This window comes from Narcine bancroftii, chromosome 6 (assembly GCF_036971445.1).
Source record: "Narcine bancroftii isolate sNarBan1 chromosome 6, sNarBan1.hap1, whole genome shotgun sequence".
Lineage (NCBI taxonomy): Eukaryota > Metazoa > Chordata > Chondrichthyes > Torpediniformes > Narcinidae > Narcine > Narcine bancroftii.
In genome coordinates, this window is record NC_091474.1 from 201924746 (window position 1) to 201939885 (window position 15140).

Consider the following 15140-nt stretch of genomic DNA (forward strand, 5'->3'; position numbering starts at 1 on the left):
CCTTCTGAGGAGGTCATGAACTCAATCTGAAAAATCTCAGACCCTGGCATCATGGAGGCAACATACTATCCAGCATACTCTATCTCTTCCACAGAACCTGTTATCTGTCCCCCAATGGGATTCCCTATCATTGCAACTCAACTTTTCTCCACCTTTCCTTATCTACAGGATCAGACTCTGCTCTCCATGGCTTGTCCCTAGTTGTCCATCACCCCAACAGTATCCAAAATGGTATACTTCTAATTGGGGGGGGGGGGAATGGCCACAGGGGTTCCCTACACTGCCTGCCCCGTTCCCTTTTCCTTTCTTGACTGTCACCCATCTACCTTCCTCCTACCTCCTGGGTGTGACAGTGATCCTGTAACTCCCATCCTATCACCCCCTCTGCCTCCCAAATGATCATCCAACTCCAATTCCATAACTCTGCTTGTCAGAGCTGTAGCTGGATACATTTCTCACAGATGAAGTCATCAGGGATTCTGCTGGCTTCCTTGACAACATACATTGCAAGAGGAGCATTTCTCTCCCTTGGCTGTCATCCCCACTGTCCACGACTAGATGAACAAAAATTTATATCTAAAAAAACCTGGCCTTACCTGTGCCTATTATGGACTATTCATATTCTTTATGTATTCATTAATCCATTACTATGTAACAATTTACTATGTATTTTAACTACACTGTTTATGGAAACTATTCATGTAATTAAGTAACAGCCACAGTATGTAGTGTGCTAACTTTAAAACACAAAGAGGGAAAATATCTTCATCCCCAACATTACACAAAACTGCTAACTTTAAAACACAAGTCCAGAGAGAAAGCATCAAGGTCTTACATTCAAATCTAAGAAAATAATAGTGGTTACAGGCACCAGAATAAGCATTCAGAGGAATAACAGGAGATCAGATAGAAGTTAGACAGAACAAGGTCTGAGTGATTTATTCTGAAACAGGTCAGTTACAAGTGTAGCACAAGGAGAAGTGATCAGAGTACCACGACAGAGAAAGGAACCCAGGATGAGCTAATTAGTACAAAATATCAATCAAAGTCAAAGAACTGAAAATCTGTATTTAAAAAATGCAATGTCTCATAGCAACAAGCATTACAGAGTCAAGGCTTTGATTTATCTCAGCTTTTGTTTGTGAATAAAGGCTTAAACTTTTCTGAAGAATTCACTGCATTTCCTGACTCATTTTGGATATTAAAAAAAACCACAACAGGACCTGCTGACTCCCTTTTTGTTCCTAGATTCCGGAAGGCCCTGCCTGATTTTAACTCCAACTATTCCTCACCTCTCCAACCATAACTACTCAGCTAAACAGTCCCTCACTTTTCTGGGCATACTCAGCCTCTTTCAACTCCAATCAACTTCTTGCTGCTGCCTCACCCCTTTTTAAATTCTAACTGCTTATTCTCCAATTTAATATGCCTGTGTTAACCAACTAGACTGGACGCAGAAGGACCTTTGTACTCGATAATAATGTGACAATGTGTGGGGGGGGGGTCTGGAACTCACTTCCCAGAAACCTAATGAGAATACCTTCAGCACAGAGGCATTTTCCATCACAACAGCAGTTCGAGGTGGGGGCTGCATCCTGGCTGATTGAATGGCCAGGCTTTGATGACGAGGGGACGGCGTTGCATCCTTGGGCGCTGATTTCAAATGACCTGGCGTCCCATTCTGGACGATACCATATTTGAATAGCTAAAGCCTAGAAATTCCTGGATTTGGGTTTTCTAATTTAAAAAAAACCCTGATTTGCCAGTAAAGCGACGAATTTGCGGTTGAGGTCTCATTTTCTCTCTGCTCCACGGAAAGGGGAATTCCGGTTACCCAGCCCACACGGAGTTGGGAACTCGGGCAGTGAAACCGAAACTCGGAGAGTTTGGAGCAGCAGCCTGTGTTGGTTGGAGGAGGAGGAGGAGAAGGATGTTGCCCTGAAGTCGGCTCGGTAGGATGTTTGGGACTGGGATTCTGAGCTTTTCATTCTGCTTGTGTTGTGTGGTCCGAGAAACTCTGGCGGGTTCGGCTGTCGGGCAGGACGACTCCGGTAAGCGACAATGGCGCGATTCTTGACCTGGCGGTGTTCAGGGACTGAGCGGGCGCTTGGCTTTCGGTCTCGGACTGTTTAATTTCGGAGGTCATATTATTTTTAGGACAGTCGAGTGATTCTCACCTCCCATTGCATAAACAACACGCTACTCTAGCTGGAAGCACACACAACTGCTGGAGAAACTCAGCAGGTCAAAGGTGAAGATGCCTCGCCAACGTTTCGGGTTGAGCTGTCTGAACGGGCGGTGGGGAAGGGGGGGGCACGCCGGCGTGCGGGGAGGGGGGGGGAACGCCGGCGGTGGGGAGGGGGGGGCACGCCGGCGTGCGGGGAGGGGGGGGAACGCACGCCGGCGTGCGGGGAGGGGGGGGGAACGCACGCCGGCGTGCGGGGAGGGGGGGGGAACGCACGCCGGCGTGCGGGGGGGGGGCGCGGCGGCGGGGGGGGGGGGGCGGCGGCGGCGGGGGGGGGGGGCGGCGGCGGCGGGGGGGGGGGCGGCGGCGGCGGGGGGGGGGGGGCGGCGGCGGCGGCGGCGGCGGGGGGGGGGGCGGCGGCGGCGGCGGCGGCGGGGGGGGGGGAAGGGGGGGGGCCGGCGGTGGGATAATACTCCCTTGCGGCTGGCGAGTGGCCTTCTCTAGTAGGTAGAATATGCTGCGTGGAGTATTCCCCATCGCAGCTGAAAGCAGCTCGGGCAAAGCCCAAAATCCAGGTGCCGAGCAGCTCAACTAGCGACCCAGGGACAGCGCTCCAACCCCGCAGTCCCCGTCCCGCGCCGGGGGCTTCAGGCAGCGGGGAGGCGAGCTGACAGACTGCTGTCCCGAGTAGCCGGCTTTCGCTGCTGACGGCGAGCAACATGATTAGGTGCCAGAAAGCCATTCAATCTCTGGCCACCAAAACGTGCCAGCTGAACTCTGCTCGCCGCGCCTGCAGGCGGGTAATCTTTATTGGGACCCCTAAAAGCGGCTACTGATAGTGTGCTGTGTTGATGGTCGGCCCCACCTCAATCTATCTGCTCACATATAACCCTGGTTTCCTGGCTAAACCCAGAACCCTTCTAAAGACGACCGTGAGACCCTAACCTTAGTCATAAGCTAATAAAAGTGGTTGTTCTCTCTCCAGTCTTGAGAGCTTTTATTCACGTTACAATTTTATTCGCTCATTCCCTAACGTGGAAGCGCTACTTAAGCCAGCTATGCTACTGAGAGACCCTCTGTCCCCTGACGCAGCTGAGGAGTTTACATATGGGATAGGCTGCTTCCAGGCCTACCTGAACGCAACCAGAGATGTCTTCCAAACCGATGAACTCGGGAGGTCCGTGCTCGTTCCAAGGGTAGGAATGAAAGGGTACGCACAACATATGATGCCGCCATCGAGGCTTGAAGACCTAGTACCTGAAGTCACAGACTGGCTCTACGTCGTCAGTGGCCAGGAGAGACCATCGATGACTACCTGCTGGATTTTCGGGCTGCGATTGTGAGGAAGACCAGACGCTACACCTACCCTAACGGCTGCCGCTTCCCATGCTAGGGAGTGCTTTATCTGCTTTTTCTCCAGCAAGAGCCAGCATCCCCGATCTCGTAGCCCCGCGAAAGACTCAGTGTGTTCCAGCTGTGGCAAGGAAGGGCATTGGGCGAGGGTTTGTTGCATGAGGGGAAGACCATGGCCTGCACCGCTCCCAGATCCAATTCCAGCCCCAAGCTGTCTGCCCCTAAAGGGGAAAATAAGTCCAGGCTAGTAATTGACTATAGCCCAACACATTCCTGGATGCATACACCCTCCCTCGAATTTCGGACAGAGTGAATTATATCGCGCAGTATCAGGTCTATTCGACTATCAACCTGAAAGCTGCATATCACCAGCTTCCAATCCGTTCCAAGGACTGTCCATATATGGTATTTGAGGCTAACGGCCATCTCTATCAATTCCTTGGAAGACCATGACACCAACCTCCAGAGCTTTCTCCATGCGGTGAAAACCCTGAACCCCACTTATAACTCTGACAAGTGTGTGTTCAGGACTAAATGTCTGTTTATCCTTGGCTGCCTGGTGGAGAATGACATCATTGGCCTCAATCCAGATAGGATGCGCCCCCTGTTAGAGCTCCCCATCCCCAGGACCACAAAGGCTTTGAGGAAATGTCTGGGGTTTTTCTCATATTACACTCAGTGGATCCCTCAATGCACTGATAAGGTTCACTCTCTCTTAAAAGCCTCTATTTTTCCACTCTTGGCTGAAACCCAAACTGCTTTTAACTACCTCCGAAATCACATTGTGAAAGCCTCCATGCATGTGGTGGACGTGAATGTACCTTGGCCACTACCCTCAACCAGGCGGACCGGCCGGTTGCATTCTTTTATCGGACATTACAAGGCCACAAGCTCCAAAACTTCTCTGTGAAAAAGGAGACTCAAGCCGTTGTAGAAGCCATAGGCACTGGAGACACTACCTGGCTGGTAGGAAATTTACGCTCCTCATTGACCAGCACTCTGTCGCGTTCATGTTTAATAATGTCAAGAGGGCAAAATCAAAAATGACAAAAATTTTAGGTGGAGGATTGAGCTCTCCACCTACAATTATGACATTGCCTGTTGGCCAGGAGCCCTTAATGACCCTCCAGATGCCTTATCCAGAGGAAGCTGGGCTTCTGCACACACCATCCTACTGTGCTCTATGCTTAATGAGCTCTGCTATCCGGGGATTACCTGCATGGCTCATTTTGTCAAGGTGCACAATCTGACCGACTCCATGGAAGATGTCAGGGAAATGACCAGGTCTTGCCAGTTCTGCGCAGTGGGCAAGCCTCACTTCTAACACCCCGCAAAGGCGCACCTGATCAAGTAATCCAGGCCCTTCGAATGGCTCAGTTTCGATTTTAAGGGACTTCTCCCCTCCACGAACAGGAACACCTTCTTCCTCTCTATCATTGATGAGTACTCCTTCCCATTCGCCATTCCGTGTCCAGACACGTCCACTTCATCAGTCATAAAGGCCCTGGATTCTATTTTTGCCCTGTTTGGGTATCCTGGCTATATTCCTAGTGACTGGGGCTCATCCTGCTAGTGAGGGGCATTGCATCAATCAGGACTACAACCTATGGCCCCCGGGGGAATGGACAGGTTGTAAAGGAGAACGCCATGGTCTGGAAGGCTGTCAAACAGGCCCTGAAGTCAAAAGGTTTTTCAGATTCACACTGGCAGGAGGTTCTTCCTATGACGCTCCATTCCATCTGGTTGCTACTATGTACTGCGACCAATGCTACTCCTCACGAGCTCCTATTCAATTTCAAAAGAAGGTCCACATCGGGAACCACACTCCAAAACTGGCTTACAACTCCTGGTCCAGTCCTTCTCAGGAAGCACCTGAGGAGAAGCAAGACTAGTGGAAAGTGTGAAACCCAATCCCACGCCAATCCCACATATGTCTATGTGGAGTACCCGGATGGCAGAGAGGAAGCTGTCTCCATCAGGGACCTGACACCTGCCGGAACAGAGGGTCTGTTGCCTCAAGTGCCCTGCAAGCCATGGAGCTCATTCCCACCACCCCCAGTCAGGGTCTCAGGGAATCCAGTCCAGGAGGAAAGTGTATCCCCCTTCACCGTAGAGCTGGAGACTAAGCCCTCCACTCCTCCCCCATAAGAGGACCAGGAGACTCAAGGAGCCCAAATCCCTCCTGTGCTTAGACTCTCCACCAGGATCTCCAGAACCCCACACTGCTTAAATTTGTAAACAATTGTATATATATTTTTCTGAATCAATGTTCTCTGTCTTCATCTATAGACCCTAAATTCTGCAGGAAAGGGTGAATGCAGTGAACTGGGATTAACTGGTGGAGTGTTATATATTTTTTTTTAATTTTTTATTTTTCACACCATAAATCACATTAGCCATGATATACACTATTTCTTTTTCACACATATACAGTGACTTTTTCTCCCCCCCCCCTCCTCCCAAGCCACCCCCCCCCCCTCATCCATTTTAGGTATACAATCTAGGCTGCATTAAGCCAGTCAGACAATGTTGTCATTCAACAAAAATACACCAGAAATTCTACTGAGTCCATTCTTTTCTTTCCTTCTCCTTCCATCAACTTAGGTAATGTTTGTCCCCGGTAGGTTTTCGCTATTGTATTTAATGTAAGGCTCCTATACTTGTTCGAATATTTCAATATTATTTCTTAACCTATATGTTATTTTTTCTAATGGAATACATTTATTCATTTAAATTTAATAGTTTCTTCCTTTTAATTTGGTTATGTATTCCATTAATATTTAAAGTCATATAGTTCAGCGTAGCCCTTTTATATTTTGTTTATCTTCTCTTTCCGTTTTTCCATCATTACCTTTCCTCCTTTTCCATTTCTGTTTTCTTATTTTCAACTCTTTATAAGACAACATTCCTACAACATCCAACACTTTCCTTATTCTCCTATTTCTATTTTATTTATCCCCAATCTCCCTTCCCCTCCTGAGTTGTCCTTTATCCACATCTCCCCTCTCCATTTGGATTTGCGAATCCACTATTTGCAGTGACCGCTATTTCCCCTCACCCCGCCCCCCCAGAAAAGATTTCACTTTTCATATGTCACAAAGGTCACTCTTTTAATTCCCTCTTTTTTCTCTCTATTCCATTACCTTCCCTTATTAATTCTTGTCTATACTATCTATATTTTCCTCTAAGTACAGATACATTCATGTATGCTCATTGTCTCTATTCACTCTTATACCTCTTTACCCGCATACATATCAATCGTGATCATTTTTACTCTCATTACCCGTCTTCATCCCTCAGTCTATTTTTGTCTTTACCCACATACATATCAATCGTGATCATTTTAACTCTCATTACCCGTCTTCCTCCCTCAGTCTATTTTTGTAATTGTTCTGCAAATTTTCGTGCTTCTTCTGGATCCGAGAATAGTCTGTTTTGTTGTCCTGGAATAAATATTTTCAATACCGCTGGATGCTTTAGTATAAATTTATACCCTTTCTTCCATAAAATCGCCTTTGCTGTATTGAACTCTTTTCTCTTCTTTAGGAGTTCAAAACTTATATCTGGATAAATGAAGATTTTTTGCCCTTTATACTCCAGTGGTTTGTTGCCCTCTCTTACTTTTTCCATTGTCTTCTCCAGTACATTTTCTCTTGTAGTATATCTTAGGAATTTTACTACAATAGATCTTGGTTTTTGTTGTGGTTGTGGTTTAAAGGCCAATACTCTATGTGCCCTTTCTATTTCCATTTCTTGCTGTAGTTCTGGACATCCTAGGGTCTTAGGGATCCACTCTTTTATAAACTCCCTCATATTCTTGCCTTCTTCATCTTCCTTAAGGCCCACTATCTTTATGTTATTTCTTCTGTTATAATTTTCCATTGTATCTATTTTTTGAGCTAGTAGTTCTTGTGTCTCTTTAGTTTTTTTATTAGATTCCTCCAATTTCTTTTTTAAGTCTTCTACCTCCATTTCTGCTGCTACTGCCCGCTCTTCCATCTTGTCCATTTTCTTTCCCATTTCTGTTAAGGTCATCTCTATTTTATTCATTTTCTCTTCTGTGTTGTCTTTTTCTTAAATCCTTAAATTCCTGTGTTTGCCATTCTTTAAATGACTCCATGTATCCTTTAATAAGAGAAAGTATATCCTTTATCTTGCCTTTCTTTTCTTCTTCTATTTCACTGTACTCTTCCTCTTCCTCTTCTTCTTCCTCTGGGTTGGCCATCTGTTGTTTCTTTGGTGCCCTTTCCTTCTCTTCTTTCTTGTTTCCATTGTCTTCTGTGGTCTCTTCTTGCTGCAGGTGTTCTGCAGCTGTTGTTGCCGGCTGTGGAGATCGACTCCCCAGCTGGTCCCCCCTCCCGTCGGTGTGTTTTTTTTCATGCGCAGTTGCGCACTTTTACTCGGCTCTGCGAGCCATTTTTGTAGTCCTATTTCTACCTACCTGAGGAAGCGGGCTTCTCTCTCCACATCGGGCCTCTTCGGACAGGTAAGGCCTTCTCTTTCTTCCTCCGTTGTCTTCTCTTCCTCTCTTCTTACCATTGATTTTGATTTTTCTTTTTTTGTCGCCATCTTCTTTCCACCTTTGTACTCACTTTTCTTTAACTTTTATTTCTGTGCCTTTGTATTTTCTCTTGTTTTTCCCGACTTTTCTGGAGAGGGCTGGAGTTCACCGTCCGGCCACTACTCCATCACGTGACTCCTCTCTGTTCCCCAAAACTTGATGAAGGGGTCTAGCCAAAAATGTTGATGTATCTTTACCTTTGCAACATAAAGGCACTGTTTGACCTGCTGAGTTTCTCCAGCATTTGTGTGTTTTCTCACTTAACCACCGGTGTCCACAGAATCCTGTGTTTTACCACTGCTTTAGTTGAGTTACCAGATAGCTCTGTTACACCACCATCAACCGTCACTTGCTGTTTGGGTTCAGTTTCCTTTCTGTCCACAAACGCTATAACTTATTCACATTGTGAAAAGGTAGTCATTTACTCTCAAAAGGGCACAGCTTTGTGCAAATCAGCTGCATGTGGGAGTGAAACAACTGAAAGGATTTTTCTCATAATCTGACTTCTCATACACGTTTCATTGACATTGGACTGCAGATAGAAACTAGCATCGGTGTAACAGGAGAATGTTGCATTTACTGCCACACTGGCTGTGTTGGTAGTAGCTATCAGAATGTTACATTCATGATTTGTATGACTTTTACTGGCTTTGAAGCAGGATTTATACAGTTGCAATAGTATTAGAATAGTCTAATGTAATAGTCTAATTTTGTAGACCAATTTTAGGGTAAAATTTAGGCCCTAAATGGTTCGCAAACTTTCTTTGGCTGCCACCTCCTTGGTTCCCAGGCCACATCCCTTGTGCCCCACACACAGACACTCACACTTGCATCCCTCTTTCTTAGTATTAGATCTACTGCAAATTTAAAAGAACAACTAATGTAACACTACAAACAAGTGTATGTATTTCACTAATAAAATTTATACCAGTACGTTTCCCTGTATTCAAAGTTTTAAATACCAAAAATATCCAAAAACCAAACTTTTTTGAGGTGCTGACATGGTGTCACAAGTTGGGGAAAAGAATTATCGCCTGACTTTCCCATGTGGGGCTCTGGTGCCATTTTAATAACTACTGTACAAAGATATATAGTTGCAAATGAATAAAAGGTCAGTGAAAAGAAAAGGGAAGCATTTGACTTTCTTTTCTGTAGATAAACAAGCTGTTGGCGAAACTGGGCAGTGGTGTAAGTGTGAGAATTTCTAGTGTTTGGTGCTGCATTTATCTTATTTTGCAAGCAAAGATCAAGTTTTTTTGGTACATATTAAACATAATTTTATGTTGAAAAATCTTCCTTGTTGTTGTTTAACCGCTGATACTGATGTGGTTTGTTGACTGCAAAAAAAGACCAGGAGACACAGAAGATTCTTCTTTTTTATTAAATATTTTATTTTTCACACTATGAACCATATGAACCAAAATACACACAAACATTTCCCTCTTGAATATACACAGTGGCATTTTCATCCCTCCATCCTTCCCACCCCCCTCCAAACCCACTAAACGTTCAACATATACAATACATTAAACCCATTAAACAATGTCATCACACAATGAATATAAACAAGAAAATTGTGTCATCTACTTTTACACATTATGTCAGTTCATTTCGTCGTCTTCTCATTCTGTCATTTTAGGCGATGGGGGTCCGCGGAAGGCCCTCTGTTGTGTTCCATGTACAGTTCCCAAATTATTTCGAATACTGTGATGTTATTTCTTAAATTATATGTTATCTTTTCCAATGGAATACATTTATTCATTTCTATGTACATTGCTGTACTCTCAGGCTCTCTTCTGATTTCCAGGTTGACATATATTTTTTTCCTACAGCTAAGGCTATCATAATAAATCTTTTTTGTGCTTCATCCAAATCGAGGCTTAGTTCTTCTTATATTACTTAGAAGAAAGATCTCTGGATTTTTTGGTATGTTGCTTTTCGTGATTTTATTTAATAAAATAAATTAAATGTACAGTTGTTCCCGTTTCCTTCTTACAACGAAAACATCTATCTGATACTGTTGGGTCCCATTTATTTAACTTTTGGGGCGTGGTATATAGCCTGTGTAACCAATTATATTGTATCATGCATAACCTCGTGTTTATTGTATTTCTCAGTTCTGGAGCATAACTTTTCCCATTTTTCATTTTTTATCTTTATGTTTAAATCTTGTTCCCACTTTTGTTTGGGTTTACAGCTTATTTCATCATTCTCTTTCTCTTGCAGTTGGATGTACATGTTTGTTATAAATCTTTTAAGTATCATTGTATCTGTAATCATATATTCAAAGCTGCTTCCTTCTGGTAACCTCAGCCTGCTTCCCAATTTGTCCTTCAAGTAGGTTTTCAGTTGGTGGTTATACCATATTTGTACTTCATTTGTTCAAAAGATAATAAATTATTTCCCAAAAAGCAATTTTCTATTCTTTTGATCCCTTTTCTCTCCCATTCTCTAAAGGAAAGGTTATCTATTGTGAAAGGAATTAGTTGATATTGTGTCAATAATAATTTTGGTAGTTGGTCATTTGTTTTTTTCCTTTCTATGTGAATCTTCTTCCAAATGTTGAGCAGATGGTGCAGTACTGGTGAATTCCCATGTTGCCCCAGCTTTTCATCCCACTTATATAGTATATGTTCTGATACCTTCTCCCCTATTTTATCTAGCTCTAATCTGGTCCAATCTGGTTTTTCCCTTTTTTGATAAAAATCTGATAGGTATCTTAATTGTGCTGCTCTATAATAATTCTTAGTTTTGTAGCTTTAGTGGTAAATCTTTCCAATGTTCTAAGTCGTCTTGTAATTTCTTCATTAATGGCTGATAATTTAATTTGTATAGATGGACTAGATTGTTATCTAGTCGAATACCTAGGTATCAGATGGCTTGTGTTTGCCATTTAAATGGTGATTCTTTTTAAACTTTGTGAAATCCGCATTATTCATTGGCATCGCTTCACTTTTATTTGTGCTGATCTTGTACCCCGATACTTCTCCATATTCCTTCAATTTCTGATGTAATTCTTTTATTGATAATTCTGGTTCTGTTAAGTATACTATGATGTCATCTGCAAATAGACTGATTTTATATTCCTTCTCTTTTATTTTTATCCCTTTTATTTTATTTTCTGTTCTTATCAGTTCTGCCAAGGGTTCTATAGCTAACGTGAACAATGAGGGGGATATTGGACATCCCTGTCTAGTTGACCCTGCTTAATTTAAATTGGTTTGATATATATATATCCATATATCTTTGGCTTGGCTTCGCGGACGAAGATTTATGGAGGGGGTAAATGTCCACGTCAGCTGCAGGCTCGTTTGTGGCTGACAAGTCCGATGCGGGACAGGCAGACAGGGTTGCAGCGGTTGCAGGGGAAAATTGGTTGGTTGGGGTTGGGTGTTGGGTTTTTCCTCCTTTGTCTTTTGTCAGTGAGGTGGGCTCTGCGGTCTTCTTCAAAGGAGGTTGCTGCCCGCCAAACTGTGAGGCGCCAAGATGCACGGTTTGAGGCGTTATCAGCCCACTGGCGGTGGTCAATGTGACAGGCACCAAGAGATTTCTTTAGGCAGTCCTTGTACCTTTTCTTTGGTGCACCTCTGTCACGGTGGCCAGTGGAGAGCTCGCCATATAACACGATCTTGGGAAGGCGATGGTCCTCCATTCTGGAGACGTGACCCATCCAGCGCAGCTGGATCTTCAGCAGCGTGGACTCGATGCTGTCGACCTCTGCCATCTCGAGTACTTCGACGTTAGGGATGAAAGCGCTCCTTGTTAAGGGCCTCACTAGTAAAAGTCCATGTAGACAACATTCACAACCTTTCCTTCATCAACTTTCCTGGTAACCTCCTCGACCTACCACACACAGAGCCATGTTGATTATCCCGATGGCTATCCAAATAATTGTATGTCCAAACTCTTAGAGCACCTTCCAATAATTTACCTACCACTGACATAGCACACCAGCCTATAATTTCCAGCCAAATTATGTTACTAAAACAGCAGAGGCAGATATTTTAACATCTGTGTGTGGCAGGCAGTAAGTTGCCTTGAGCACTGTGTCGACCCAACTCACACTATTACTTGGTTGTTCCATGCCCTTTATCAACCCCATTTCCTAATTCCTCTTTTATTGTGGTGAAATTGAGAGAAATGCGTCAGTGAAAGGGATATTCAGCTACTACCCATCAAGAATTTGTCTTATTTATCGGTTGCTATATTTAGGTAGAAGGATGCTTTTGATATTTTAAGTCCACTTCCTGTTTTGAATATGTAGCAGGAACAATGAAGCTCACAGTTGCTGTAAGTTTGTGGCTTCTGATGTTTTGCCATAAGCAAGAGTTAGCAGATTACTAACATTATGTGCGTTGAGCATTGTTATTTGCTAAAGTAGGATTCACTTGCTTCCCTACAGAACTTTATCTTTCAGCCATCATGACAGGAGATCGTCAAATTACTCCTAGTTCATGTTCTTAAAGTGGAAAAGGTTCCCTTTAAGGGCTGAAACCCTGATGTTAGTTAACATGAGATTATTTGCTTAGCGGGAGGATATTGGTACTGCATAGATTAGTTCATCAGGAATCCAAGTACTGCATTACTTGCACATCTTTATTTGATAGGGAATGTAGCAAATTATGACATACAGAATTATGACTGATCAGAATGTTGTCGTTTTTATTACAGTCTCTTATGGTGCAGGCTACTTTTGATTATCAGTGTTGGCCTCATAATGACACCACCACATAATCTAACCTGAAAGGGTTTCACTCTCAACATCCAGTCATGACCACATTATTATTAAATAAATACCTGTTTTCTGGGAGGAATCACATTATTTGTAATGTGTCTGTGGTCTATGTCAGCTTTATTTCAACCATCTCTTCAAATCTTGTCACTGTGGCTACTTAAAAATTGGTGTTAGCCACAGTGACATGGCACATGGCACAAAACTTTCACAAGCGGTATATAACAAGAACCACAATACTACAGGAAATTAAATAGACCAATAGTACCCAAGGCAGCAATAATACTTTCAAGCCATCGATCTTCAAAGTACTACATTTGCTAAGACAACATATACGTATGGCATGTACTGCCAGATGCAGCAACAAATGTAACATTCAAAAGACATTCAGACAGCTACATGAGTGGTTAAGATTTAGAATAGCCATTCTCAACTTTTTTTTTTCTGGTTATGCCCCCCCTCCCACTAAGACTCTGCTCAAAGTTTATGGGCCCCCTTTTCTGTGAAGCAGCCAACTTTTGGTTTTTTCCGTACTTCTCCCAACTGCTTACGATTTTTTAAAAAATATTTGTGTTATGCGAGGTGAAAAGAAAATAAGACATTTACTTAAATGGCTGGTTTAAAGGAATATTGGGCATAACACAGGCAAATGGGACTAGTTTGGTCAGAAAAGAGCCTGTTTCTGTGCTATAGAAATCTATGAGACCTGAATTGTTTTATATCTGATATGTTTTTAGAAGTTCAGTGAAGTTTTCATGCCATTACTTTTCGTGAGTTGCAATGCCTACTGAGATATTGTATCCTTGGCAGAAATTAGCAGCAATTCCAGGTAAACACTAAAATGGGGTTTCTACCAATGTTACTCATGCATCATGGTCGATGCTCAAAAGAGTCTTTAACTAAATTTCTGGTGAGAATTTTTAACAAGTTAATCTTCAATGTGGTGTGAAAAATATCATAAAATTGAAAGGTATTATTTTTCTTTGGACAATCCTGTGGTCACCATTCTTGTTAAACTATAATTATGCTCGTTCACAGTCTTCACATTGAAGGGTTCAAGCATTATGAATGCATGAAATTCCAGTTCTCAACATAAAAGTATCATTATGGTATGGGATTTACTGAGTGAGTCAGCAAAGGGTGGAGGTTCTATCCATTATATCAATGCATGATAGCTGCTTAGTGATAGAATTAGCAGTATGTGGATCAGATCCTCAACACTCAGAAGTCATTCAAGCTAAGTGACCTGGATAAAAATCGATGTCAGAGTGATGGAAGTGGGTTCCTCAAGGATGAGCAGGCTCTCACTTTGCTGCTTTCATTGCTTTGCAGCAGAAGCAATGAAAACAAATCTTTCTCTTTGGCATTTTCAGTCCTCTATGGTAACTTGTATCCTGCGAGCTGCTATTCACCACATTTCAGGAGCCAAATTGTGTTTCAGACTACAGAAGCCCAAGAAGGCAAACAAGAAGTCTGGAGATGTCCAGGTCTGGTGCAGTACACAAAAGTGGTGGAAGAACTCAGCAGATCACACAACTTCCATGGAAACCAATAGGCAGTCAATGTTTTAGGCCATTCTTCAGGTATGTTAAAAATCACATCTGAAGAGGGCTCAAGTCCAAAACAGCGATTTTTCCATAGCTTTCCTTAGATGCTACATAACTTGCTGAATTTCTCGAGCACTTCTGTGTGTACAGATGCCCAGGACCTTGAGATAAAAGGTGAGTTGAAGGCCAAGAGACACCAGCCTCATTCATTTTATGACTGTAAGATTTAGGGCAGGAGATGCTGGGTCGAAAGGCTGAGGAAGAAAGAAACACTGAGCAGGATCAACATGTGCCTTCTAATGCACTCCTGCTGAACAAATGCCCCAAAATACTCTGGTAAAATCTATGATCGTGCTAGGAGAAAAAATAAATACTGAAAAGGCAGCAGACATTTGCTACCTGGAGCGAGACTACAAATGTTGTGTTACTTCACATTGTGGGGAGGGTGGGGGGGGGGGGTTTCAGAATATGTGGGCTCTAATGCAAAATACTGTACTTAAGGAGGCTAATGGAATATTGGCAGTTATTGCACAGATTATGGAATATTCTGTAAAAGTAATGAAGTTTTGTTTTAGCTTTATAGGATGTTGATGAGATTGTAGCCAGAATACTGCCAGCAGTTTTGGTCTCCATATTTGGGGAAGATGTGTTGGTATTGGAGGCACAGAAAAGAAAGTTCACAAGTGGATTGAGAGGATGACATCCTAAGAATGGCCAGACAGTTTGAGTGTGTACTCATTGAAGCTTTAAAAACAAGAGATG

The 15140-nt window shown here is 43.2% G+C and overlaps 1 protein-coding gene across 3 annotated transcripts in view; it reads left to right on the forward strand.

The window, feature by feature from the left end:
* The first annotated feature begins 1687 nt into the window (after positions 1–1687).
* Positions 1688–15140, forward strand: part of LOC138736953 (interferon gamma receptor 1-like) — a 55178-nt gene continuing 41725 nt past the window's right edge. The window contains exon 1 of one of the 3 annotated variants that reach the window (XM_069887218.1): positions 1688–2051. In XM_069887218.1, the coding sequence (XP_069743319.1) occupies positions 1958–2051 (94 nt within the window). In that variant the 5' untranslated portion in view covers positions 1688–1957. The remainder of the gene's footprint in view (positions 2052–15140) is intronic. The other 2 variants (XM_069887213.1, XM_069887215.1) reach the window with 2 other exon arrangements.